The 26,056-nt window shown below is 27.5% G+C and overlaps 1 protein-coding gene across 7 annotated transcripts in view; it reads right to left on the reverse strand.

Annotated features, from left to right (window-relative positions):
• Positions 1–21,938, reverse strand: part of LOC145849114 (nesprin-1-like) — a 159,589-nt gene extending 137,651 nt beyond the window's left edge. For all 7 annotated transcript variants that reach the window (XM_082954201.1, XM_082954200.1, XM_082954202.1 and 4 more), the window contains exons 1-9: positions 21,855–21,938; positions 21,689–21,794; positions 19,827–19,888; positions 16,970–17,065; positions 16,768–16,851; positions 14,070–14,162; positions 12,484–12,656; positions 7,769–7,974; positions 6,493–6,605 (exon numbers count right to left, since the gene is read on the reverse strand). In XM_082954201.1, the coding sequence (XP_082810327.1) occupies positions 6,493–6,605; positions 7,769–7,974; positions 12,484–12,656; positions 14,070–14,162; positions 16,768–16,851; positions 16,970–17,065; positions 19,827–19,888; positions 21,689–21,794; positions 21,855–21,908 (987 nt within the window). In that variant the 5' untranslated portion in view covers positions 21,909–21,938. The remainder of the gene's footprint in view (positions 1–6,492; positions 6,606–7,768; positions 7,975–12,483; positions 12,657–14,069; positions 14,163–16,767; positions 16,852–16,969; positions 17,066–19,826; positions 19,889–21,688; positions 21,795–21,854) is intronic.
• Between the last annotated feature and the right edge of the window lie 4,118 nt (positions 21,939–26,056).

A 26,056-nucleotide genomic window follows, 5' to 3' on the forward strand; every position in this document is an offset into this window, starting at 1 on the left:
TGCTTTTAATGTTGTAGTGTTCAAATACTTTCTTGGTAGTATGTGCTGGTATTATTTTTATACCGTGTTTTTCAAAAACAGTTTTAATTCGTTTTTTAGATATTACTGAGCAATTTCCTAAATAAATAAATGCAAACTTTGTTCGACTTCAGAGTTTTTACCTGTATTTATTTTTCGCTCTTGTTTAAAAGTTAAGTTTTTTATTTTGTGGGTTTCAAGAAAGTTATTTATTCTAGTTCGTACAAGTTGTTTCGGATACTGATTCTTTAATAGTATTTTTGTAATTTTTAAAGTTTCTTCTTTGAAATCGACAAAGCTTGTACATAAATTTAGTGATCTATTTAAAAACATTCCAACAGACCTAGCTTCCAAGTTTTTGGCATACACTTGTATATTGCAGTTTTATTTAGAAAATTTACATTAATATTCCAAAAACGAATAAGAACTCTATTGTTGGAAGGAATTATGTTGTATTTAAGTATCACTTGCAACTTAACAGAAAAATATTTTCCTATTAATTTTTTTGATAACACTCAAGCTTTTCGAATCTTACCTCTGATCCTTCTTCAAAAGTTAAATGAAATAATAAACAGTTTTAAATATTGATTCTAAAATTTTTAACTTATCATGATTTAGTTGTAAAAAGTTGAAAAACATGCTAGTATAACAAAAAATTATAAATATAATTAAAAATATTTTTGAATAAGAACTGTTTTTGAAAATCACGGTATAAAAATAATACCAGCACATACCACCAAGAAAGTTTCTGAATACTTCGACATTAAAGGCAAGTGTTCTGAAATATTTGATTTTAATGTCGTATTTAATTATACCTGCTCTGTAGATCAGAGCATCTCCTATATTAAAAAGACCTCGCGTCAAATGTTTAGAAGATATAAGTTAAGAGTTGCTAACCAAAAGGAAAGGATAAACGCAGTGCTATTTTTGTGCACTTGCACCATTGTATACATTGTCAAAACTCCAATATCGATAATAATTTAAAAGTCCTTAAAAGGTGTGCCCGACGTGAGCTTTATAGTTTGGAATCAATGCTCATAAAAAACGAAAAACCAAACCTAAATACGCAAGTTTCTGGAAATAATAAGCCCTTCTAACGATATATCAACTCAATTATCGCTTTAAATTATGTTATACTAGCACGTTTATTATAACTTTGTACAACTACTTAATAATTAGTTTAAAAAAAATTAAGTTAATATTTAGAACTGTTAAACATTTCATTTAGGTGTTGAAAAAGAATCTGAAATAAGATTCGAAAAGCTTTAAGTTTTGGAAAATTTTTGAAAATGGAAAGTATACTTATGTTATGTTGCAAATGGTACTTGAAAATAGTTTACTTAGCGATTAGTTTTATAAATACACATTAGGATTATGACGTAATTAAAAAAAATAGTTTTGGTTATTATATCTCTTTCAAAAATTCTAATACACAAACGGTTATATTCAAAACTAAAAAATTAAATAAGCTTTATTTTGCGTTGATAATTAGTGCAAGTGGCGCCGATGTAAGCAAAATTAAAATTAGTTGTTTTCATTTTGATATATTTAGCACTGCAACCTTTAATTAGAATAAAAGCACTCTGACACTAGTTGATTAAAATAAAACATTAGTATATTAGTCAGTATGTTTATAATTTGAGGGCACAAAACAGTTATTTTATTATTTTAATTTTAGAGAGTACTAGCAGTTATTGGACTATAAAATACTAGCATTTTTTAATTAATCGTAGCTATTAAAGATGGGAACGAGTCAAGATTGCACGAAGACTAGATTGCACAAGAGGACTAAGTTGCACGAAGATAAATTTTCACGAAGAGTCAATTTTGCACGAAGATACTTTTGCACAAGACAAATTTGCACGAAGGGACAAAATTGCACGAAGACAAATTTCCACGAAGGGTCAATTTTGCACGAGTAACTATTTTGCACAGAGGTCATTTTTGCACAAGAGTAAAAAAAAATTTGTAAAAAAAAAAATAAAAGATAAATTAATAGAAAAAAAATAACGATTTACCGATTACATGAAGCTTAGTTGTTACTTAGTTACGCGAACCTGGATATTAACTAACTTAACGCGTTATAAAAATATCGGTCACGGTTACTTAAATGTTTAGAATTGACTTAGCTAAGTCGACTTATAAAGCGCGAATTAACTTAGACTATCATTTAAGCTTAGCCTAATTAAGTAGTAAGATTATTAGAATGCTTAGATATTTATATAAAGAAATCGAGTCTCTGAACAAAAAGGTGTATTAATGAATAGAAACGACTAAACAAAATATAGCAAACTGTACAAATAATTATTTTAATTAAAAAGTTCATATAAAAAACAGTCGCTGTCGTACAAGTGTACGACGAGAACACAACGCTTACAAGAAATAGACGTGTTATCAACTAAGACGCTAAAAACTAACTCACCAAAACAAGCTCGTTACTGAATTTAAGTGGTTTGAATAGTTTGAGAGAAAAGAAAGAAAGAAAACCGCTTTCGACTGAGAAGAACACTGTTGAAGTGTTACATTCTCTCTACTTATTTCGCCAGTTTGGAATTTACACTTAGGGTTAAGAAAATTATTGTCTTTAATTAGTTTTGAATTTGTAAAAAACACTAAACAACCTCTAATATAAAAGCATAAATGAAAAATGACCGCCGACTGTCGTCGATTTTTATCTTGTTTAGTAAAAAAATATTACTTTACTTTGAAAATACTCTATAATCCGTAGATGACGTGCAGAATTAGTTAGAAATTTAGAACATTTTACGAAAAGACAAAAAAACTGAAAGAATTTTCAGAAACTCTTCACTGATAGTACTTGCTCCCCGTTGTTTCCCGTACACGCTTCTCGTACATGCTTGGTTTCCTCCTCTGTTCTCCGACTCGGTCACCGTACGCCGATGGTACATCAGATCTCTGCCTCTCCTTCGCTGACTCGTTGATGATTTTCGATTCTCAAGTCGTTTTCGTGCGAAAGCGCAAATAGAGTGTAATTAACTACTTGAATTGATTTAACAACAAGAAAAATATAAAGAAGATACTTTTTCAAGTACTTTCAAGTATGTTTTTAAAAAACTTAAAAAACATTTATAGCTTCAGTTAAAACGAAATATTCTCTACAAACTTTTAGCATATTAAAAAAATTTCACATTTAACACGAGTTAGTTGACAAAACAAGCAATTACATGCGTTTCAAAAGTTTAAACTTGTTTTCGTAAAACATATTTGTGAACTTTGTACTTGTTTTTGAAACTTTAATATTCTAGTTAAGTTAAAAACAAAGTTGTTTGTAAGAGTTTAAATGTTGAATAAGATTTTTAATAGGTCGAATGACCTTATTTAAAATGTGTTTTTATAAGTACGCTGAAGTGTATAACAACAAAAAAACATGGTAATAAAGTTTGTTACCAGCAATTACTATGGTTATAATAGTACAACTGTAAATTGTAGTTTGTAGTTTGAACATAAAGTTGTAGCTAAAAAAGAAATTGAAATCAAGTTTAACAAATTAAGGCAAATGTTTTGTATTAGTAAAAGCTCGACATATTGAAGTTTAACACTCTAAAAAAATACTCCTTCAATTTCTTACGACTCAATTTCGTAATAAGCTTTGTTTAGAAAGCGTCCTAGACTAGTTGTCTGCTATAATTAAATAAAAACAAATTACTCTTTTGGTGGTATCAACTTTCTGTTCTAAAAATTAATTAACCGTAAATTTTCAATGACATCTTAATTTAAATTTCCAGCGATGAAAAATCGCGTTCGAACAGAAACTCAAGGTTTCACAACGGTTTATTTTATGACTAACAATTTTTTCGATTTTAAAATATTAAGGCGCCATCGATGAAAAATTTACCAAAATAATTCGTGATTAGTTTGAAAATGCGTGCTTCGATATTGTTTAAAAATTTTTCGGTTTTAAAACGCCATTTGTGAAATATAAACCAAACTAATTCGCGGTTTGTCTATGCTAATTTTTAAAGGTTTTTTGTTATTCGCAATCGTTTTGCGTTTCAAGTAAGAAATGTATTTTTTTGTTAAGATTTCGCGATCGTGCTTAACATTTATTTTAGTTTCGTCGTTTTGTGACGTCGCTGTTGTGCTTTTGTTTAGAGAAAAAGGCAACTTTCGTGAGTTTGTTTCTTTGCTGGACGAATTAATGCTAGAAAAAAGTTTGTAGTCGCTGCTGTGCTTCCGGTCGTAGGCGAGGATAATTTCCGTGCGTTTGTCGGTTTGATGGAGACAATAACTGAACCGGCCGTTGGCTCTATTCGTTCTGGTGCTGGCTGCGGTTGTGCTGACCATTGGGACTGCCCGTTGTGGTGCTGGCTAAGATGGCTCGGATCGCTGGCGCTGGTCGCATAAGTGCTGGCTTCAGTGGCGCTGACTGTTGACTCTGGCCCTGGTGATGCTGGCTGCGGTTGCCCAGACCGTTGGGACTGCCCGTTGTGGTGCTGGCTAGGACGGCTCGGTTCGTTGGTGCTGGTCGTATAGGTGCTGGCTTCGGTGGCTTTTGACCATTGACACGGGCTCTGGTGATGCTGGCCGTGGTTGCTCAGAACGTTGGTTGCCATCAGTTTTTTTGGTTGCATTACGTGACGCTGTACTCGTGACGTCATAATTCGGTATGGCGACAGCGCGATTGCGTTTGATTCTCTAGCAGCTATTCTGCGATCGAGTTTGGCTAATTCGGCTTCTAATTCGCGTAATTTTTGCAAAGATTCGCACTTAAAGTTTCTCACGAATTCTTTTATCGGTGTTACGTAAAAATAACTTAAAGTTAGCGAGATTTATGTGCTTAATTGTAGTTGTACTGAAAAATAAACATATCTCCCTAGAAGGTAATATATTAGAAAATAAGACGAATTTTATTCTCGTCGATGCCGTTGTTCCTAAAAAAATTTTCGAATGCGGTAATTACGGATTCTATATGCGAGAATTCTTCGATAAGACTTAATGAGGGAAGGAATTTCAAAACAAATTCTATAACTTCTAGCTCCCTAAATATTTCAGTTAATATGTCGTGGTACTGTGTATTGCTAAATCCTTAATACTCGAACCATACAATTTTCTCGTACTGCGTTTTTTCGAGTATATCGCGCCTACTTTGTCTTTTGCTAATCTCAGCTCTTAACAAATCAATTTTCAGGTTAAAAATTATGACTTTGTTACAGGCTGTTATAATCGTTTTGAGATTATCGAATTCTGACTTGATTACTTCGGTGCGCCTATATCCACCCCATTGGTGAGCTATATGGTCTGTTAAGTAGACCGGGTCCCGACCGCGTTCGATAGACATTAAGCAGTTAGCTACGCGCTCTTCCCATAATACAAGTTGATAAATGTCAGTATCTAGACTTTCCAGTAACCAACACAATGGGTCTCTTTCTAAGACGTTAATCTAGTTGTACTTACAATTAAGTTTTCTGTAGGCTACTGGTTCGGACGACGATACTCAGGACAATCAGAAGTTAATAACTTATATTTATTTTGTTTAAGTTCATTCCAGTTTCAAACAAGTTGGCTGCTACTAGGCCTAGAATAGTCTATGTCCATAATACTAGTAGACGTGTTTAAAGTCTTAATAAAATTTTAAACTAATTTTGGGTCACCATCTACAAAACGTAGAAATTAAAAAAGAAGAGGTTACGGACTTAATTAAGGTACGTGCTCAAATTTTTAGGGTCACAACAGTTTGAGAGAAAAGAAAGAAAGAAAACCGATTTCGACTGAGCAGAACACTGTTGAAGTGTTACAACGAGAAAAAAAAAAGCTACCTACCGAGGTAACCCTTTGTGCAAAAGTGTCTTCGTGCGATTTTGTTCTTGTGCAATTTAGTCCTTTCGTTCAAAAGTATCTTCGTGCAATTTAGTACCCGCGTGCAACTTTGCAGCTCGTGCAAATTTTACACCTACCCATTAAAGACACGTGACTATCGCTGAAATAAAACTTACACATTATTTTGATCTAAATTATAAAGTATAACTAAAACCATTTTAATATCTTACTCATAGTTTTTCACTACTTTATTAAAAAGTACTGGCTTTTTGCGTAGATAAATAGTTTTTCAACATTTGTTCTCTTTATTTTAGTTAATTTTAAAAGACTTTGGTTTAACTTTATATGAAATTTAAACTATTATCAAAAAAATTAGCTACTTTTTTTATACATGAGTTCATATTTTAATAAATTGTTGATGTTTTGATTTTTTCTTGACTATGACAAAATAACATTATAACTTTTTTGATAAGGTTTAAAAATGAAAATATATGTATATATATTTTGTACATTTTAATTACTGCATTGCTTTAACATTTGTTTTTATAGTTTGAACAAAATTAAGTCTTTTTTTTAATTATAAGTTATAACAATTAAGTTGAGAACATTTAAAAAATATAGTGTACGAATCTTACTATCATTAATAGTTATTTGTACGATATTATTTACTTTATGAAAAAAATGCTTAAAAATTACTTGTGGGCCAATTTCATTCCTATCATCAAGTGTGTCGGTTTTGTTTAAATATCTAACAAATTGAGCAACGTATGTCATAATTGATTTTTCATCTGGTTTCTCAACGTCGACATCTGCGTTGTAGAATACATTAGTTTTATAAAAAAACTCATACTATAAGAAAACTATTGTTTTTCTTAGCTCAGGGGTAGGCAAACTGAGGCCCGCGAAATAAAAATATTTGGTCCGCATAGTATTTTTTAGCTAAAAACATACTTATTAAAAACAAAAATGAAAAATTTTTTGTCGTATAACTAGGCTCTCAGTTTAATAACTAGTTTAGTGCAGCCTTGTCAATCAGGCCAGGTTGGGCAAGCCTTTTTGTAACTATGGCCGTATTAGCCTTCGGCCAGATAAGAAATTAATCTACTCCTACTATATTGTGCAAGGCATACAATAAAACGCACACAACATTTTCCGTAGTTTTTTTTAACGAACTAAACAATTTAAAAAAATAAATAAAACTTTAATAAAGTTTAAAATCAGTTTAAGAAAAACAAACCACACAGTAAACAATCTAATTTATACCGGAGCGCTAGCTGAACAAGGAAAGAATGGATATTTGTTTGATAGTACTTTTTGGCTTCCTAGCAGAAAACTCACATAACTTGACAAGTTGTGAAGCATATTTTTGTCGGACTTTTGGTTGACATCGATAGTTGGCTAAGTAATCATCCATTTTCTGCTAGACTTCACCATAAAAATAGTTTTGAAAATTGAAGTAGACGTGTAATCATAATTAATACATAGTTTTCATTACGGAAAACATTAACTTTAGCCGAATTAATTAAACCTACTTCTCGACTGAAACCAAGTAGACTAGCGAGGTAACGGATTAATGGACCAGATACGCAAGATGCACTTAATTACTAGTGCTTTATCACTGCTTATTTTTTCTCATTTTTGATCTAAGGTATTATTTTTGTTATACTTTATTATTGTGGAAAAGCAGTTAGAGATCTCTACTTTTAAAGAAGAACAAGAAAACTTTTTATAAGTATATTTAGCAAACAATGGTTCGCTCGAAAAGCTCGTCAGCGATTATATAACTATAAAAACCTTTAGAATTTTTATATTGGTTACTACAGTTACTTTATATAAATGCGCACAATGGAAGACTTTTATCTATGAAATACGGCCCGAAAGTAACTTTTTTAACTAGCCTACGATTTATAAAAGAATGCCAAACCCTGGCTTTGTTGGTCGACAATGTATAAAAGTTTAAACTTAGTTTTACCTTCAGGGTCTAGCAAACGAGGAATGCCCAAATGTTTTTCGGCTGTCAGGAAAGCTGTCTCCAAATTTTCTCGGTTATTCGATTTCATTATCTTATCAAGATCGATCAATGAAGGATCAATGCTGTTGATAATAGAGTTAAATGCCTTTCCATCTTTCCAAGATTGACCGAAGTCTTTTACTTCAACTGGAAACTTGTTTTGTGGGCTGTTTAGAAAAATCGATAATCTTAATTTTTTTTAAACTTAAAAGCTGGTATTAAAAAAAGAAAACAAAAAAAATTAGACATATTTATTTACTAATTTAATTAATCTTTTTTTTTAACTAGTTCTGAGAACAATTCAGTTTGCCATGTAGAATGAACTTAATTTTAAATACCGTAATAGAAATGTCTAAAGATTTCGTTACTATTAATAATAAAAGTATTTTGTAATTTATAAATTAGTTGTTTAAGTTCTTTTATCAAACTACTTGCTTTAATTTATTTAAGTTTTGAGACCAACATAGTTCGCTGTATATTCCAAATTAAATACTCTAACAAAAATAATTTATAATTAATGATTACTAATAACAAAAACATACTACTTTTAGTTTAAAAGCCTGGTTTTAAAGCTTTTTTATTATCTTTTTTAGAAATTTACTTAAAGATTCAATAACATTGATTGTATAATAGTTCTGTTGTTATTTATTAAAAGTTAAATATTCTCAAATAAACGTATAAAGATTTTTGATTACTAAAAATAAGATTTTTAAGACTTTAGAATCTAAATTTAAAACAACGCTTTGTTATTTTATTTCCCAATTTACTTTAACAACTTTTTAATTAGTTTTCTTACCATTCTAAGTACGAGCGTGAACTTGGCTTGAATGGCTTTTTTATAATCTGTAATAACTTTAAAACAAATTATTTTCAAATTCTTTAATGCTAACTTGGAACTTTTTTTTATTCTAAAAAACAATCTTTTGCTTTGCTTTTCACAATAGTTTCTATCGAATTGGGGTTTGACTTTTGTAGAAAGGCCCCTTTAAAAATTTTGAGTATTTTTCTTTTTTTTTTAGTTTTACAAGTTTTTCTAGAAAATAACAATTTAGTTTATAATTTTTTTTTTAACATACTTATTAACCTAAGTTTAAACTTGTAATTAAATTTCTTTTTTCCAATTTTTTTTCTTTTTATACCTTAAGCCTATATAATTTTTCAGAAATAATTTTTCCAATTTAATTATTGTTTTTAGAATATATGACCCATACAAGTTTTATCTAAACTCTTAGCACTTGAGCAAGAAATCCCTCAAATAGCTTTGCTAAGAGTTTAGGTAAAACTTGTACGGGTCATATATTTAAAAAACAATAATTAGTTGGAAAAAATAACTACATCATGAAATTTAACTGTACAAGTCTGTTAAAAATAAACTTTTTCTTTTTAAATTTTTATTTTTGTATTGTAAGCATTGCGCCTTCTTTACACTGCTTCCGAGAGAAGAGAGGAATCTTTTTTCTACGCAAGCCATTCCGCACAAAACCAAACGTCGCAATAAGGGCGCGGGCATTCATAATTACACACTCAGCGAAGACGTTTGACTTAGACATTTCGCATAAGATCTCACAGAAGGCTTTGAGTATACACATTCAGCGAAGAGGCAGTTTCCACTTAGCCATTCCGCTTAGACGTTCGATTCAGGGATTCAGTTTCAACACGAGACGACTACCGGCGTTAGAAACCACCCCTAGACGACTGCTATCAGATTCATCCTAGACTGATTTGGTTCTTTTAAAACCAAATCACGAGTAAAATCTAGTGAGACATTATCAACCAAGACCTCTGGGCTCTGACCTGCACGTGTGTGAGTGTCTCTTTTTTATATCGTATTGTTTTTTTAAAAATTGTAAAATAAATTTAGTTTGCTAATTCTCTATTTAATAATAGTAAGATATAATTAAGTAAATATAAACTTCTAAAGTTAGAGCATAGGAAGTTAACGTTTAATTACAAAATTAACTTTTGTTTTAATTAAGTATTTACTAAAATCAATTGACCACCATAAGTGGTCAATATAATACTAGACGAGCCTCGATTAATCATACCTTGTTTCCAGTTCGCATTACTGAGGTCAGACTCCGTTAATTGCGGTGAAATCTTAACAGTTCGCATTACTGAGCTCTAACTCGGTTAATTGCGGTAAATTCTTACCTGTTTGCATTACTGAGTTCTAACTCGGTTAATTGCCATTGATTTCATTACGAGAACTCTACGTTTGGTTCCTCGACGTATGAGTTCCAATAATAGGAAACTCAAAACCTTTTCGACAACCAGCATCTCTGGTATGGTCAAGAAGCACACGAAGCGTGCACATTCGGCCGATAAGGCTTCAAGTTATAAAAGACAAGCCCAACAAAGTAACTCCGAGCTGTTAGCAGATTCTCACATATCAACAACCAAACCTTCAACTGCAGAAACTGTACCTACAAATGAAGAACCATACAAAGCAGAAGAGAATATAACAGCAGAGGGTTAAAGTATAAAACCTAAAATTGAAAATCGTGCAAAATTGGATTTTTTTTGAAAAATTTAGTGAACACAAAATTTTTAAAGGGGCCCCACTACAAAAGTCAAACCCCAAATCGATGGAAATTATTGTGAAAATCAAAGCAAAAGAACGTTGTTTAGAATAAAAAAAAAGTTCCAAGTTAGCATTAAAAAATTTGAAAATAATTGGTTTTAAAGTTTGGTTTAAAAAAATTACAAAAAAAGCCATTCAAGCTAAGTTCACGCTCGTATTCTAAATTGATATTTTTTTAAGTTAAGTACCTTCACAAAAATGTGGATCAATCTAATATAAAAAGTTTTTTTGTATAAGAATTTTAAAAAATCTGTTTAATACTTTATTATCTTATTTAATAATTTCCTTAGTCGTTTCTTTTTAATCTATTTTCGAGGTAAATTTAGTTTGCTATACATATGTTACGCTTCATTTATTTTTTCTGGTTGTTTACCGAACAGTTTATTAAGATTTAGCAGAGTTAGTCATGACAGAAGGTCAACTAAACGTTTCATCTCCTACCATTATGTATAGAAAATTAGCTCTTAGAAAATGTAAATTGAGATTTTTTCTTCTGGCAACGAGTAAAGAAATTGTAATACAATTTACACTCTATCTGATAGTTTCAGTTGTCTAAGCGTTAGGTTTAACGAAATGAATCATTCCGGATGCGCCGTGTGTTAAACTGATACAAACGAAGTATGTGTAAACAATAGAGGCAGATAATGTTACACCGTTACAGCGAGTTTAACATGCAAGAGTCACACCCGATTTAACATTTAAAAGTTACAGCAAGTCTTACACTCTGCAGCCCAGTAGTAAAAGAAACAACTATAATCTTATTTATAAGGTCACAGTGGTTACATTTGTTATATTGTTTAAAATTTTTGTATTAAGTTATTTTCAACAATAATTATTTTTTAGAAGCTCTTATTTTTTAAAATCAGGTATACTAGGGGTATCGATAAGGTACGCACCTTAGAAGGTACGCACACGCGTAAGGTATGTACTAAACGTCGAAAGTTAATTGAATCAATTTTTATTTTTTGAGTTTGTTTTATTATGTTTTACTAAACGAACAAAGCTAAACAAAAAAAAAATTGAAAAATTAAAATTATTATTGCACATCTAACACAACTGTTTTTTAAATTAATTATTTTAAATTTAACGAGAAAATATCAGAAATATATCAAAAATAAAGAGATATTAGTTAGTGTTATATGTAAAAAAGGTTAAATTTGTCTCGAAACTGTAAAGTAATAATTTCACATAAGGTACCGACTATTGCCTGATTTTTGCGAAGCTTATAAGTATGTAACTAATTTTATTTCCGAATTCTGTTTCTTATCTTAGTAAAGATTATTTACAAGTAGAATACTTTAATTTGTTTTTTAGATTAAAAGTTAATAGGCCTCGGCATTCAAAATATTTGTTGTAACCCACTTGGATTTTTTTCTTCCATTGTAGCTTTTAAAAGACTTTTATGTAGAAATTTATAAACTAGTCTGCTCAAATACTTTTATTTTTAATTAAAAATTAAACTTTGTACGATGTTTTTTTAAGTTTGTGAACAGTACTACTAATGCTCTATTCTTATACTTTATTTATTACAATTAGTCTTATATACTTATTTTTTTTAAAAATCACAATAATATTAACTGCAAGAAATTTTTGTGATTAAATTTTGATACTCATATAAAAAATAAACTTTATTTCTGCGATAGTTTACTTGCATTCGTTAAGTACTTCTTGACTTCTGGAGCATGGTTTCTAAAACTTTTTTTTCAATTTGGCCCCCTTTAGAGAAATTAAAAAAGCTATGGCCCCTTTGAACAAAATTACTCGAAAAACTACCACAAAAAACACCTAAGACCTTTTTTTTTTCTTATTTTTGCTCTTCATCTGCAGTTACGGAATTTCTAGTTTAAGTTTCAAAATACGACCTCATGGCCCCAAGGGGGCCACTTGACCCATTTGGGAAACCCTGTTCAAGAGTATTATAGTAGTATTATTAGTAGTAGTATTGTGTATATAAACCATCGTTTGTTATATATTTCAAACTTGCACTTTTTATTTATCTAAATCCGGTTTGTCTAAAAAATTTTAATTTTACATGCTCATTAAAATAAATTCTATGAATTCATAAGTAACAAAAAAAAAATCGGCCATAACCAACTCAGTACATTTCTTTCTGACCCATTGCAAAAGTGCTTTAGTAGCGGCCCCTTGCCACCTTGCTCTGGCTCCTTTTTTTTTCTTTTTTCCATGACAGCTGTGGTCATCATTACTATCTAAAGAGGAAGTGGATGCACTTAAACATGACGATAAGCTAGATGTCAACTCTTCAATCTGTTTTGATAATATAGTTCAAAACATTATTTTTAGCTTTTTTTATTTTTTTTAAGATAAACCAAAAGTTCAAGTTCACTTCTTTTAGCATAAGCTATTTGAAACAAAACTAAAAATTATTAATGTATATGTTCTTTGGCTAAAGTTTCATTATTCTATTGTTTTGTCTTCTTAAATTATTGATTCTTAAATTATTTTTTCAATTTCGAAAACATTAGTTTTGTTTTGACAATACTTAAGCAATACTTAAAGTCTTAAATATTACTTATATTAAAATCACGAACAAGGTGTTTTATACTATAATCACACAACGAATTTAAAAATCTCATCACTTAATTGATTTTTGATTACAAAAACTATTTTTTTCTAAATTTAAATTACTGGTTTGTAAAAAACTTTATCTATTAGCTTATGTATAGTAACTGAACAAATTTTACTAAACTAAAAAAAGTATTACTACTTTTTAAGTGTGTAGTGAAATTAGTTTAACTACAATGTGAAGGTCTATACCAAGTGGTATCTGCTGATACAGTGCTTTTTTAATAACCTTTTTTCGTTAGGTACGACCTTATGAAAATAAGATAACGCTACAAGTGAAAAACATTATACGGAACAGTATTTATTTAAAAAAAGATTACGTCGATGTTTTTTATATATTATAACCAATAGTATGAACTTATCAGTGATATTTAGCTGTAGAATGAAAAGTATAATTTTAGCCGCTTAAAACAAATTTTTAACAAACTGTTATACATTTAAGATTTCAAACTTACTTTAAAAAGGTGTGCAAACTAAATTATATCATTAGTATTATTACTTTTAAAAGTGCTTAGTTCTAAAAATTCAGTTTTCTTTAACTTTTACATTTTATAGTTAATTAAAGAATTTATATTTTGAAGACATATTTACTTCAAGACTTAAAATATTAATCAATTACAGAGTAATTAACAAGAAGCATACTCTTGTTAAAATTCAGCCTAAAGTATTGAAATTTAAAAAAAGTATATTATATAAATTTTGGAATTAAAGAAAATCATTTTTTTTTGTGTTTCTCAATTAAGTTTCTAAATAAAATAAGTCTAAAACGTTCAAAGTTTAAAAATTTGTTTGAACTTAATACTTGTACATTTTTATTTTAAAAACTTTTTCTCTCAGTTATCTAAATATAAAAGTTTTTTTTCTAAAAAGTGTTCAATAATACTAATAATAATTGTTAAAATAGCTGTAATATCAAAAAAGCACTGTATCGTAACTATATCAAAAAACTTACTGAAACAATCGGTAGCAAGTTCTGTCGGATCTGATTAAGTTTAAAAATAAAACAGTTACTTTTATAAATTCAAAATAACCATATTTACCGTAGAAAAATAATTCTAATCACATTACACTAATCTTTATTCATCTATGACATACTTGAAAAAAAAGAATGCAGTTCCATAGTAAGCCCAACACAATTGAGGATTTTGCATCAACTATATCGGATGGATTTATGTTTACTAGTTTAATCTAAAAATATTAAAAGAATAAGATTATCTCCCGTTAAATATTACTCTTTTGTTGAAAAAATATGCCACACAGTTGTTTAAAGAAAACTATTGGGAATACTTAAATACATTTTTTTAATGATTATGTTTAATAAAATATTTCAAATGAACTAAAGACAGAAAAAGAAAAAAATAAATTAAGTCTAATTTTTTTCTTTTGATAACTTTTGTTATAAGATTATTATTTTTTTTTTAAGATTTTCAAACAACGTATAAATACAATACTAGTAGTATTAAAGTAAACTAATACATTACTAAATAATTTGTATTATAATTATAAAGTATTTTAGAGTCATTACCGTTCTAAAAACTGACACAGACTTACCTTATTGTAGTAAGGCGTCATAATTTAAGCGATTAACAATTAAATAGATCTTATTACTGTACAGATTGTAACAGTGATCATTCATCGGTTTGCTGTGAATTGTATATTTAACGAAGTTCATACACAAACCAATATATTATAACTCGCAAAAAGTGTTTTGATATTTTAACAATGCATGTTAAGGATAGATTTAAGAAATTCTCAGCTTTGATACAACATTTATCTTTTTCTTGAAAACATTCTTCTAAGTCTTGATCTAGAATCCAAAAATGCCAAGAATTTTTTGAAAAGAAGAAAAGTTTAACAAAAACTAGTTTGAAAAAAACTTTGTTCTTCTTCTTAAAAAGTTAAAGCGAAAGGCTCTATTTGATTATCAACATGACGAAAATAGCTCGAGTCTTTAAAGGCTACGTGAAGCAAAGACTTTTTGGTAGACGGCAAGGAAATTCGATTACAAGTTTATGTAAAAGCTGTACTAGCTTTAAAGCAGTTGCTGATAGAAGCGACACCAAATGAGTTCATGAAGGAGTGAGAAAACCAACTGGACATATAAAAAGTAAATATTACCTATGGAATCTGAAACTGAAAATACTTTACACAGTAGAAATTAACAGTAAACTAAATAGATGAAGTAAACACTTCTTATCCGTTGTTAATTGCATATCATTGTTACTGAAAATGAACTTTAGTACATAGATAGTCTACTGATGGATGGCCTGAATAGCGAAGCAACTTTTGAAGCTCCACCAGGGGGTGATGACAAAGCAGCTAACTTGCTCTATCATTGTAAACTCTACTTAATACCTCTTTTATCTAAGAACTTCATGAAATTTTAGTCAAATGTCGAGAAAAAGTTTGGTGCTATAAGCAAGCGTTATGATAAGATCGTAGCATTATAGAAAAACAAAATTCTAGCTAAAATCGCTACACACAGGGGAATTTTCTATCTATGAACTGCTGGTATAGCGTTTGCACATGTAGTGCTTTCTTAAGTACCGAAGTAACCGAAAAAGTATATTCCGAGTGAAAATAATATTTAGGTTTAAAGTAGGGGTAGTCTAAACTTTAAAATAATATATTTATTCTTTCCTGATGACACTGCACTCGTAGCTCTTAACTGGGTCAATTTTCGTCAGCATGCTAAGATTACGGCCTTACTGTTTACATTTAAAAGTTAGAGCCCAAAGCCATAAACAAATATTCTACTGTGCCACTATTCATTATCAATGTTTTAAAACTGCGTGTATCTTAGCAGCTCAAATGTTGCATTAAACGCATATTTGGACAAATTGATTGAATTTTTATCAATACGTCATCAAGAACGTTTACTCGTTTGAATTCAAAAGTTTGAGATAACCAAAGTTAAGTATATTATTCTGACAAATTCTAACGTTTATTGTACCTATGTATGCCGTATTCTGATACACAGTAGTGTAACTTAGACCTTGTCGAGTGTGCAGGAAAAGAAAGTCAACACCTTTCACCTTTGATACCTCTGTCGTATCCTTAGAATTAAATGGAAACAAAATATAACCGACGAGGAAGTGTTGAGACGTACTGGTCTCAAAACTATATACTTGACCCTCAGCAATTGTAGGCTTTTCTCGCTTGGTTATATTCTGAAAATGGGTGACGTGCGAATTACAAAGTCTCTGTTGTCAGCAAGTTGGTCGTTGGCAGACTCAACCACAGTCGTCAAACATTACGTTTTAAGGACGTCTGCAAGCACGACTTAAACATTTTTAATTTAAGCTTTGATGAATGGGAGGAGTCTTTTAACCAACAAAGCTAACGACAATTCTCTATCTACAAAAAGATAAAAGAGATAGATAATCAGCTCTTTAATAAATCCAAGTAGGCGAAAAAATGAAATCAGAATTACTTTTATTTCTTATTTACTTTAGTTATCGTTACATTAACTTATTTACACTAATTATATTTTATTTGTATCACTGTGTTTGTATTTGTTGTGTACTTTGTAAGTGTTTAGTTTTTTAGCATAATATGTACAGCCGATTTCGGCTGATAGCGAACCTAATATAACTTTTAATTATACATTATTATTATACATCTTAAACAAATATTTAACAAAACGATTAATGCTAGGTTTTTCCTAAATTTTTTTGTTTATTTTTATTATAAGCCTGTAAATACTTTCATAGCTGTATGAAAAATCTAAAAAGTTATTAAAAACAAATTATACTTTAGTTTCAAATTCTTTATTTCGGTAAATTTCACTCACATTTTTTGATTGAAGAAAGTCAAGACAAATTCTTAGGTTTGTCAAATGATGCACTCTTTTTAAGTTGGCACCAGTTTCTCCATGCTTTTGAAATTAAAAGGTATTTAAAGAGTTTTTTATGAAACTAAATACATAAGTAGTATTTACATCAAGATTGTTTAGTCTTTTTTTTTAATATAGTCTTAAAGTAATATTCGCTTACAAGTCTTTCACCAGACAGTATTTGTAATAATACTAAAAGTTTTGTTCCGTCTTTAATATCTTCATACAAATCCTCTATTTTCATCGGTGGCCGCCACTAATATTTAAATGATAATAATTAAAAATTTTTAATTTGTCACTATTTTTATTTATTCTATAATCAACTAATCCCTTGTTAAAACTTGTATGTTCAAATTCATACAAAAATTACCCTAGCACAGTGAGCTGAAAACGGGGTTCAAGCGGCCATTGACTATAATAAAATAATTTTGATGAAAAGAAAACTATACTGAGTATTAAACATAATTAGACAGAACTTAATTTCTTTCTTCAAAATTTTTTTTTTCTGCTTTAAGTATGTAAGAAGTTATGTAAATTTTAATCCAATCAGTTTTTGCTTTTTACAGTTTAAAAACTACTCAAAATTCTTGATAGTTTTTGTTAAAAACTACTTGCAGAAGGTTACAGAAAAAACCTCTAAGACTTATTTACAAAAACTTTTTTGTTAATTTTCTTAAGTTTTGTTTAACTTGTATCGTAAAATACAAAAGTTATTTAAAAACTAATAAGTTTTAATTTTCTCATGTTTTTAAGTACTGAAATTCAAACAAAAAAAGCAAAAACATATCAAAATATTGCTTGTATAAACCTTAAAAAAAGTTATATGCCAATTGATAGATTTTTTGTAAATTGTTAATAGAATCCTTGTCATATTTTCTAAAACATAAAAAATGAAAAGATATTTCAGCACTAGATAATTGAATATACTCTCTTACAAATACCCTATATTGCCCTAAATCAAGGTTTCCTGAACTTTTTTTCAAATGGCCCCCTTGTACAAAGATTACTCAAAAAATGCCATAATAAAGACCTAAGACCTTTCTTTTTGCTTTTCATCAGCAACTCCACAATATCTAGTGTAAGTTTCAAATTATGACCTCATGGCCCCCTGGTGGCTCCTTTACTGTTCATGCCCCCTGAGTATCTGTCATGGTCCCGAAGGGGGCCACTTGGCCTACTTTGGGAAACCCTGCCCTATATACACCAATGAAGTTTTCGAAAGAATAGCATTTTTTAAAGAGAAAAAATACCCTTTTTTTTTCAAACAATTTTAATTTTTTTTAATTAACACTAACCAATAGAAAAAATAACTTAAAAAAAAATATTGTATAAAAGCTAGTAGGTAGTTTAAGCAGTTGCTGTAAGCCTTAATTTCGACATAAATTTGAGTTTTATTCGACTTATTTTTCTAATTTAAAACAGCAAATATTTGCTACATTTAAGTTTACATTGCTTTTAATATACTTAAAGCAGAATAGAACCAAACCCAGTTTTTAAAAGAGGAAGCCTAGCTCTAAACAACTAAATAAATCACTTGGTTAAATTTTAAAGTCACTAAAATGGTCAATGGCCACTTACCAGCCCACTGTGCCTAGTGTTAATTAAAAATCAGTTTAAACAGAAACTAACTAGTCTTTAGAATTTTCAGTAGTTTTATATTCATGTTTTAGTAAACATTTCCACGAAATTTTACAGATAGAATATTCAAACTTACATAACTATTGTCATCTTTTATCTAAGTTTATAAATTTTACTAGCTTATGGTATTTTTCGTAGCTTACACCATTAGCTTTCAAAACTATAGTTTTGCATAAGAGTTATATAGACATAATTAAATTTAGTTTATTTTTTTTTTAGACTTAAATTATATTTAAAGTTTAAATATTTCAAGTTTTCATAATACTACAATTATATCAATATTAAAGTGATAAGCTTTTATTTTGCTGCAACGTCATTTTAAAACCATAAATATTGTAAAAAACCATAAATGTGTAAGTCTTTGTACTAAATTTTACCTAACTTATCGCTTTTATTTATACACTCTTGTTCTTTTTTTTCAATAATAAAGTCTATTTAAAAAGACCGTTGTCTAGTATTTCTTTAAAGAATAAGATTAGTAAATTTTAAACAGACAAAAAGTGAGTGTTATGTTATCTAATTTTGGATAGGTTTAATGAAATAATGTTTTATTTTGTACTTTAAAATGTTCTACATATTCAATAAAAATAAAACTTTTTTTTAATCACATTTGCTTGTACTTGATTTTTGATATTCTACCACTATTTTAACATTCATACTATCATTTAGCGATTAGCTTATTTCAGTTTTTTTCTCTAATTCCTTAGCTGTACTTAACATAGTTTAATTATTTGATTTAGCATACCTATATATATATATATATAAATTTCACACTATACCTTATACCACTTAATATATTTAATAGTCAAAATTATTTAAAATATTATTGTAAACTTATTTCGTTTAAACACTTAAACTTTGTAAAAAACTTTAAGAAAATTTAATACTTACTAAGAGTTTCAGGTTACTGTTTACAACAGTTAATCCATTAGTTTTTTTACAACTACTTTTAGAATCATTTAATGTGTTAAATCCAAATAAATACTTTAATTCGTTTAAAAACTTTACTTCAACACGTTACTTTAATGTTTTGTATATTATATTTTATTTTGATTTGATTAAAACTTTAGTAATTAAGTACCCAAACTTTGAAGATAAATTACAAATATAAACATTATACAACTAATCTAGATAGTAGTAGTTGATTACGCATAAACTATTACTCATATAACTAATTTAAAAAAAAGTAAATTACTGTTTAACATTTTTATTTTTGACATATTTTTGACGTCTTTTTTTTAATTCTTAAATTTAAGTTAGTACAATTTGTACTTTCCATATAAGTTCAATTGTATTAAACTGAAAAGCTGACTCTAAAGACTCGCTTTTTAAAATAATTTAAAGACTATACGATAGTATTTTATTTTTATTAAACAAACTTTAGCTAGATGCGAATTCATCCACCTTGTGAAAGTTCGTTTTTGAATCGCTTCCTGTTGCACTGTCGATTTTTTAACATATTGTCATAATGTATCTTTAGTAAATTTTTTCAGTAGTATTCTAAAGACTTTCAGTTAAATTATAAAATAAATATCTTTTTATCGTTATTGTATTTTATGTAAAAGTTTTTTTTTTACTGCTAACTATACTTTTGTATCAAAAAGTAAAGAGTGTACTCTACTTTGAATCGCATATTCTACTTACAAAAATTTTGTAAATAAAACTTGCAATATCTCCTTAAAACAAATCTGTAAAAATTATCTATATATTTTTTTGCTTTGAAACTAAATCCAACATAAATTTATAATAAAACAAATTTTCATGTATATTATTTTTTCAAATAATAACTAACTCACAGTACTTTTACCTAAGCATTTAAAGTTTTCATTTTAAATAAATACATTGTACTAATTTTTAATTAATAAAATTTCAAAAAAAAATTTTTTTAAGGATGGAAAGTATTAAGTTCAAGAAATTCACTGCAAAATTTCATTATTTTATACTTGAATGAATCAAGTTATGTAAAGCATAAACTTTTATCATAACGAGTATACCTTCATTTAAGGAAAAATTTAACAATTTATGTTGAAGTGGTTTTGTCCGTTAAAATAAATGAAATATTTACTTAATTTTTCCTATATAAAACAAGTTAGCTAAAATAAGAAAACCTTTAACTGTAGTTTCAGCAAAATCTGTCGGAAAATTTTATCTAAACTTAAAAAAACCAATATTAAAACTTAAATTTTATTTTTTTGATAATTAGTTGTTTATAATATTGGTAATAAAAGATCCGAACGAAACAAGTTTGTTGAATAAAACAACAACAATTCGAAAGGTACTCAATTTACTAAAAAATCTAAGGTAATTTATCTGTGCTACATCTGTGTATTTCAAGTTTTTTCATCTACTTTGTGAAAACTATGTATAACTTTGCTAGTTATAACACAGAGAAACGTCCTGAGCTTTTAATGACCTAAGTATTTTTAAATTGCTGTTGTAAGTTTTAAACGATAAATGTTTTAGTGATCAATTAGTCCAAAACAGTTAGAACATAGAGAAAATCTGTTTCAAATCTTATTAAAAAATAATCTTAATTTACATTAAGATGAGTTTATATTTTTTTTAAGTATTTATAGAGTTTATAACTTTTTTTAAGTTATTTTACCTTTTTTTACTTTTAATTTTTCTTTAACTTTTTATTAAAGCAAATTTTATATGACAACGTTTTAAAATACTTTTGTTGTACAAACGTAGACTAATTGTACTAACTCTCGCTTTCCAAAAATATACACTACCTTTACTGCGTAATATATGTATAAAGAATTTTTTACTTTTTTTTCTTTCCAGTTTGTGATTTACTTTTTTTAAACAAAGTTTTATGGTATAAAAAGTTATATAACGTTTTGATTAAATACTTTAAGCACAATTCTTTTAAATATTTTTTTTGAATCAACAGTTTTCAATAGAAGTTGTAAATATAAATATTTTAAAATTTCTTTTTTTTTTTTGATACTTACAACTTTGTGTTTTAAAAAAAGGTACGACAAGATATACATCGCTTTTTTCTTAAGATAATTTATCTTTAAAATCTTAAAATTCAAAGAAAATATTGTTAAAAAAAACGGCATTAAATATATAAAACAAACGTTTGTCAACAAACATATCTTTAAGTTTTTACATTTTTGAATCAAATCAGTAAGTGTTATTAAACAAAACATAATTCTATTAAGTATAAGAAACAAAGCAAACTTGTCAGATTTATTTTCAATTAAACGATGATAAAATGATATTGAAAACTAACGTTGCATAAGCTTTACAGCTTTATACATATTTAAGTTTGATGCAGTTGATCTTCTGTTTCCTATGGATAGTGATTGTCTCATTTTAGGAGTATCCTCTACTTCAAGCTGGATTTATTTTTATAAGGTTAATGAATGTTTTTTTGTTTAATTTTTTCAAAAATATACCTTTATACTTGTTGCAATTTCTGAAAACTTCAGTTTTCTTTTTTTTTCTGACATTTTAAAATCACTAGTAAAAGTTTATTTCTGACTTTAAAAAAATCAAAAAAAATTTGGAAAATTAAGTACACAAAACTTTTATTTATACTGCCTTAAATGTGTTTACTTTTTTATATTTTAGAAATTAAACTAATTAGTTTACTTAAACAAAATAATTTTTTTATCTAGTAATATATATTAAATCTATTAACGAGATTAAATAAAACATAAACAAAAACATATATTTAAAATATTAAAGATAATTCTAAAGAAATTCTAATTTAAATTACAGATGTAAAAAAACATCTGTATCTTATTGACTCTTACGCAAACAAAAAGCAAACTAATTAAGTAGAGTGTTTACAATGATTCGTTTTCTTAGCTTAGTTTTTCTATTTACTAAATTTTTTTAGAAACGTTTTTCTTTAGAAATCAAAATAATTACACAAGTTTTAATAAAACTTTATTTTTTTCCATAAAACTTAAAAAATGTGAAACAAAAAAAAATATTTTTTTATTTCTGAAACATACTAAGTGTTATACTCGGTACTTGAAATATTTTTAAAGCTTCAGTTTTTTAGTTGTATCGCTACGGACGCTAAAACTTATGACTTTTCGCTTCTCAATAGCGACACCACACAAGCAATTCTCGCTTTGTTTTTTAACTGACACTCACATTATTCTGTCACAAAATAAACACATATAATAACAAACGAACATGTATAACAAAGTAGCTGATTATTTTAATGTTTTATAAAATATATATTTTTAGTCTTGTATCTGTAAAGTAGTAAAAATCATTTTTAAGTTAAATATAACTTTGAAAATTTATTTTTACAAATTAAATTTTAATTAGAAATTACGTAGAATATTTTTCATGTTCTACTAAACTACTATAGAACGTTTTTTTGACTTTAATAAAACCGTAGACATACTATGATATTATATGATTTATATTATTGATTAAACGTTTGAAGACTATTTAAAAGTTTTTCAAAGTAAACTTATTTTGAATTTAATTTATAAAATTGTTTATAATAAATCTAGAATTTTGATTTTAAGCAGTTTTCTTTTTTATTATAAAAAAAAGTCGTAAGACTATTTTTTCAAGGGTTTAAACCTTTTAAAAAACATAATTTTAACAGATAGTAAAAAAATATTTTTAAAAACTTTAAAATCTTTCTTTTCTATTGTATGATTTTTTTTGTTTTTAAAAACTATTTTTATCTATGTAATATAAATAAATTTCAAACTAGCTAATTAAAAATATTTTTACTAATATAATCACTTTATATACTTAAAACCTTTTTAACACTGTTAAACACAATTTTTAACTATATTGTATGAAAATTTATAAATCTTGATAATTTATTACTTTTAAAAAAAAACAATTCCAATGTTTCACCGCAAAACGGATATTAAAATTGTAGATCTGTGATAAATAGTAATGGTAAAATGACAAATAATTTAAAATATTTTGAATTAATTTTTTGTTGAAAAAATTAAAAATTAAAAAAAAAAAATTAAAAAAAAAATTAAATCCTTTGTAATAAAAAATATTAAATTACAAGCTATAAACACAAACAATTGAACCATAGCTTATAGTGAACCATTATAATTTATCTAATCTACAGAATTTAAAAAATACAAAGCAACTAATTTTTTTACGTTTTTAAATTTAAAATGTTGTTATTGATAATTTAAACACTTTTTTATACAGTTCTTTAATAAATAAGAGTTATTTATTTTAGCATAAAGTTTGAATATTTTTATTTTGAAATATATTAATGCTTAACTACACTTAGTGTTTTGATTCCTATATGTTAGTAATAATAAGTTATACAATAAAAATTTTCAATTTTTTGTATTTCGTTTTTTGATATAATAAAACATATCTTAATTAAAATAGAAGCTATAATTAGAAAAGTTAAATCTTGCATATATTTATAATAAAATTATTGTTGATTTTTTTTACATTTTGCAACATTTTAAATGAAAAATATTCGATTTTTTGTATCGTTAATCAATAATGATTGAAATTCATATTTGGTTTAAACAGAAAAAATTGTAAAAGTTTTAATTTTTTCCTGTTATTATTAGATAATTTATTTAAACTAAATAAGTTGATATACTTTTATACAACCTCAAAACAAAACTAAATATACTTTTTGTCCATTATAAAACAAAATATTAATTTTCTTTTATCCACAATGACTACAATTTTATTTGATACAAACTAAAAGTATTTTGTTTTATTTTTTAAACTTTATGTTTCTCAGATATTCTCTTTAGATTGCATATATAAATCGAAAATTAAGATTTTACGACTCTAAACTCGAACTATATGTTTCTTGTACTTAAAAAAATACATGCTTTAAATTCAAAAGGCTTTAATGATTAGTATAATTAATAACAATCTATATGACGTTCTGCGACCTGGTTTTGTGCTTATCAGGCCGACATAGCCACGATGAGTCGTTTTGATAATCAAACCAGACTTTTTAAGTACTTTCGTATTGTAACGTTAGTTTGTAGATTTAATTTATGTATTGCAAATGAGTCTAAATTTGGAAACTAGGTTGCGGAATATCACTGTTGTTGATGATCATATGGTTCAGTTTATTGCTAATTGTGATAGCCGGAAAACATCTTGGCTTTGCCGAATAAGGACAATAACCTTACTATTAAGTTAAAAGCTTATGTTATGAAGTTAAAAAAGTTTTGAATATAATTTCCTATTGAAACTGACATTGTCAAAGAAAACATAGAGTTAGCTTAGTCATTTTCTCCTAACAGAAACCTACAAACTAACACTTCAGCACAAAAGTACTTATACAAGTTTAATTCACTGATACATTGATTCATCGTGACTATGTCTGCCTAATGATTCTTATTTAGGATAAAACAAGGTCACAGAATGTCACATGGGTTTCTGTTAGCTTTCATTTTGTTCAGTAAATGAGATGGTGGGAGAACATCTAAGCTTTGCTGACGATGGTCAAAAACCTTACTATTGACTTAGTAAATAGAGATTTTTCATTAAAATAAATGTTTTGTTTAGTAATATAACGAATTCGTCCGGATACTACCTTTTTAGATCCGGCTGGACCTCAATTCAAAAAAATATCCGGACCCAGTATATGACTAGGTAAAATTATAAGTTAAAACAGCTAGTTTTCATAATTACTGAACAAAATTTTGTGTTATGGAAAATAGTTTATCATGTTTTATTTGTTGTTTGGAAACATTTTTTAACTTCTAAAGGCAAAAATCTAAATATGGCATTTTAAGTAAAAATCCTAAAATTTTACAGAAAATTAATATATACCAACAAGTAATCTCAATATGTTTAATGAGTTTATTAAAAGGATCAAAAATAATCAAAGTTAGCTTAAGGTTTGACCATACTACTTCGATCATCAGTCAACAAGCTTACAGTATAGTAAGTCCTGGGTTTTGTTCTTATTGAAAATTTTCATTCAATTTAAATAACATGTTTGATTGTTATCGAAACTAGTCCTTTAAATTAAGTTAAACTTTTTACTTAACTGCGTTTTTTTAATCAAGTATCAGGGGTCTTGATCCGGCCTGATCTCAACTAGAAAAAAAGTCTCTATCCGGCCGGCTCTGAATTTTAAAAAAGATCAGATTTATATCTAACCGGATCAAAAAAAATTGGATCCGGTAGATCTCTGTTTTTATTTTTTAAATCATTTTTCTACATCTTTTTTAAATTATATACGCTTATGCGACAATTAATCACGTTTTTTTTCGCCTTTAAGTAGAAGAAAAGTAACTTGATTATCCTCTTATAAATATTGGTCAAATAAATCATAAAAGATCTGTATTTTGAAATAAGAATCGGATTTAAATTGATTCGATAGAGCATGTGTCAAGTTTTTTTTTTTCTACAAAAAAAACTTCTAGAACTTTAAAATTACTACTTTAACTACTACTACTTTAATTTTTTTTTAGGTTTTCTCATCAAATAAAACTTATTAGCAAAACCTTAAGTATAAACAAGTTTACATTATGAGATACTTTTACAAAAGTAATTGACCTATATCATGTTGTAAAAGTTTACAAACATTTATAAATCTTTTTTTGGTTACTAAACAAATCACAAACTATGTTTATTCAAAAGTTCAAATATTTTTTTTCAATCTGAA

The sequence above is a fragment of the Thalia democratica genome, chromosome 1 (genome assembly GCF_965202585.1).
Source record: "Thalia democratica chromosome 1, ktThaDemo2.hap1.1, whole genome shotgun sequence".
NCBI classification, from domain to species: Eukaryota; Metazoa; Chordata; class Thaliacea; order Salpida; family Salpidae; genus Thalia; species Thalia democratica.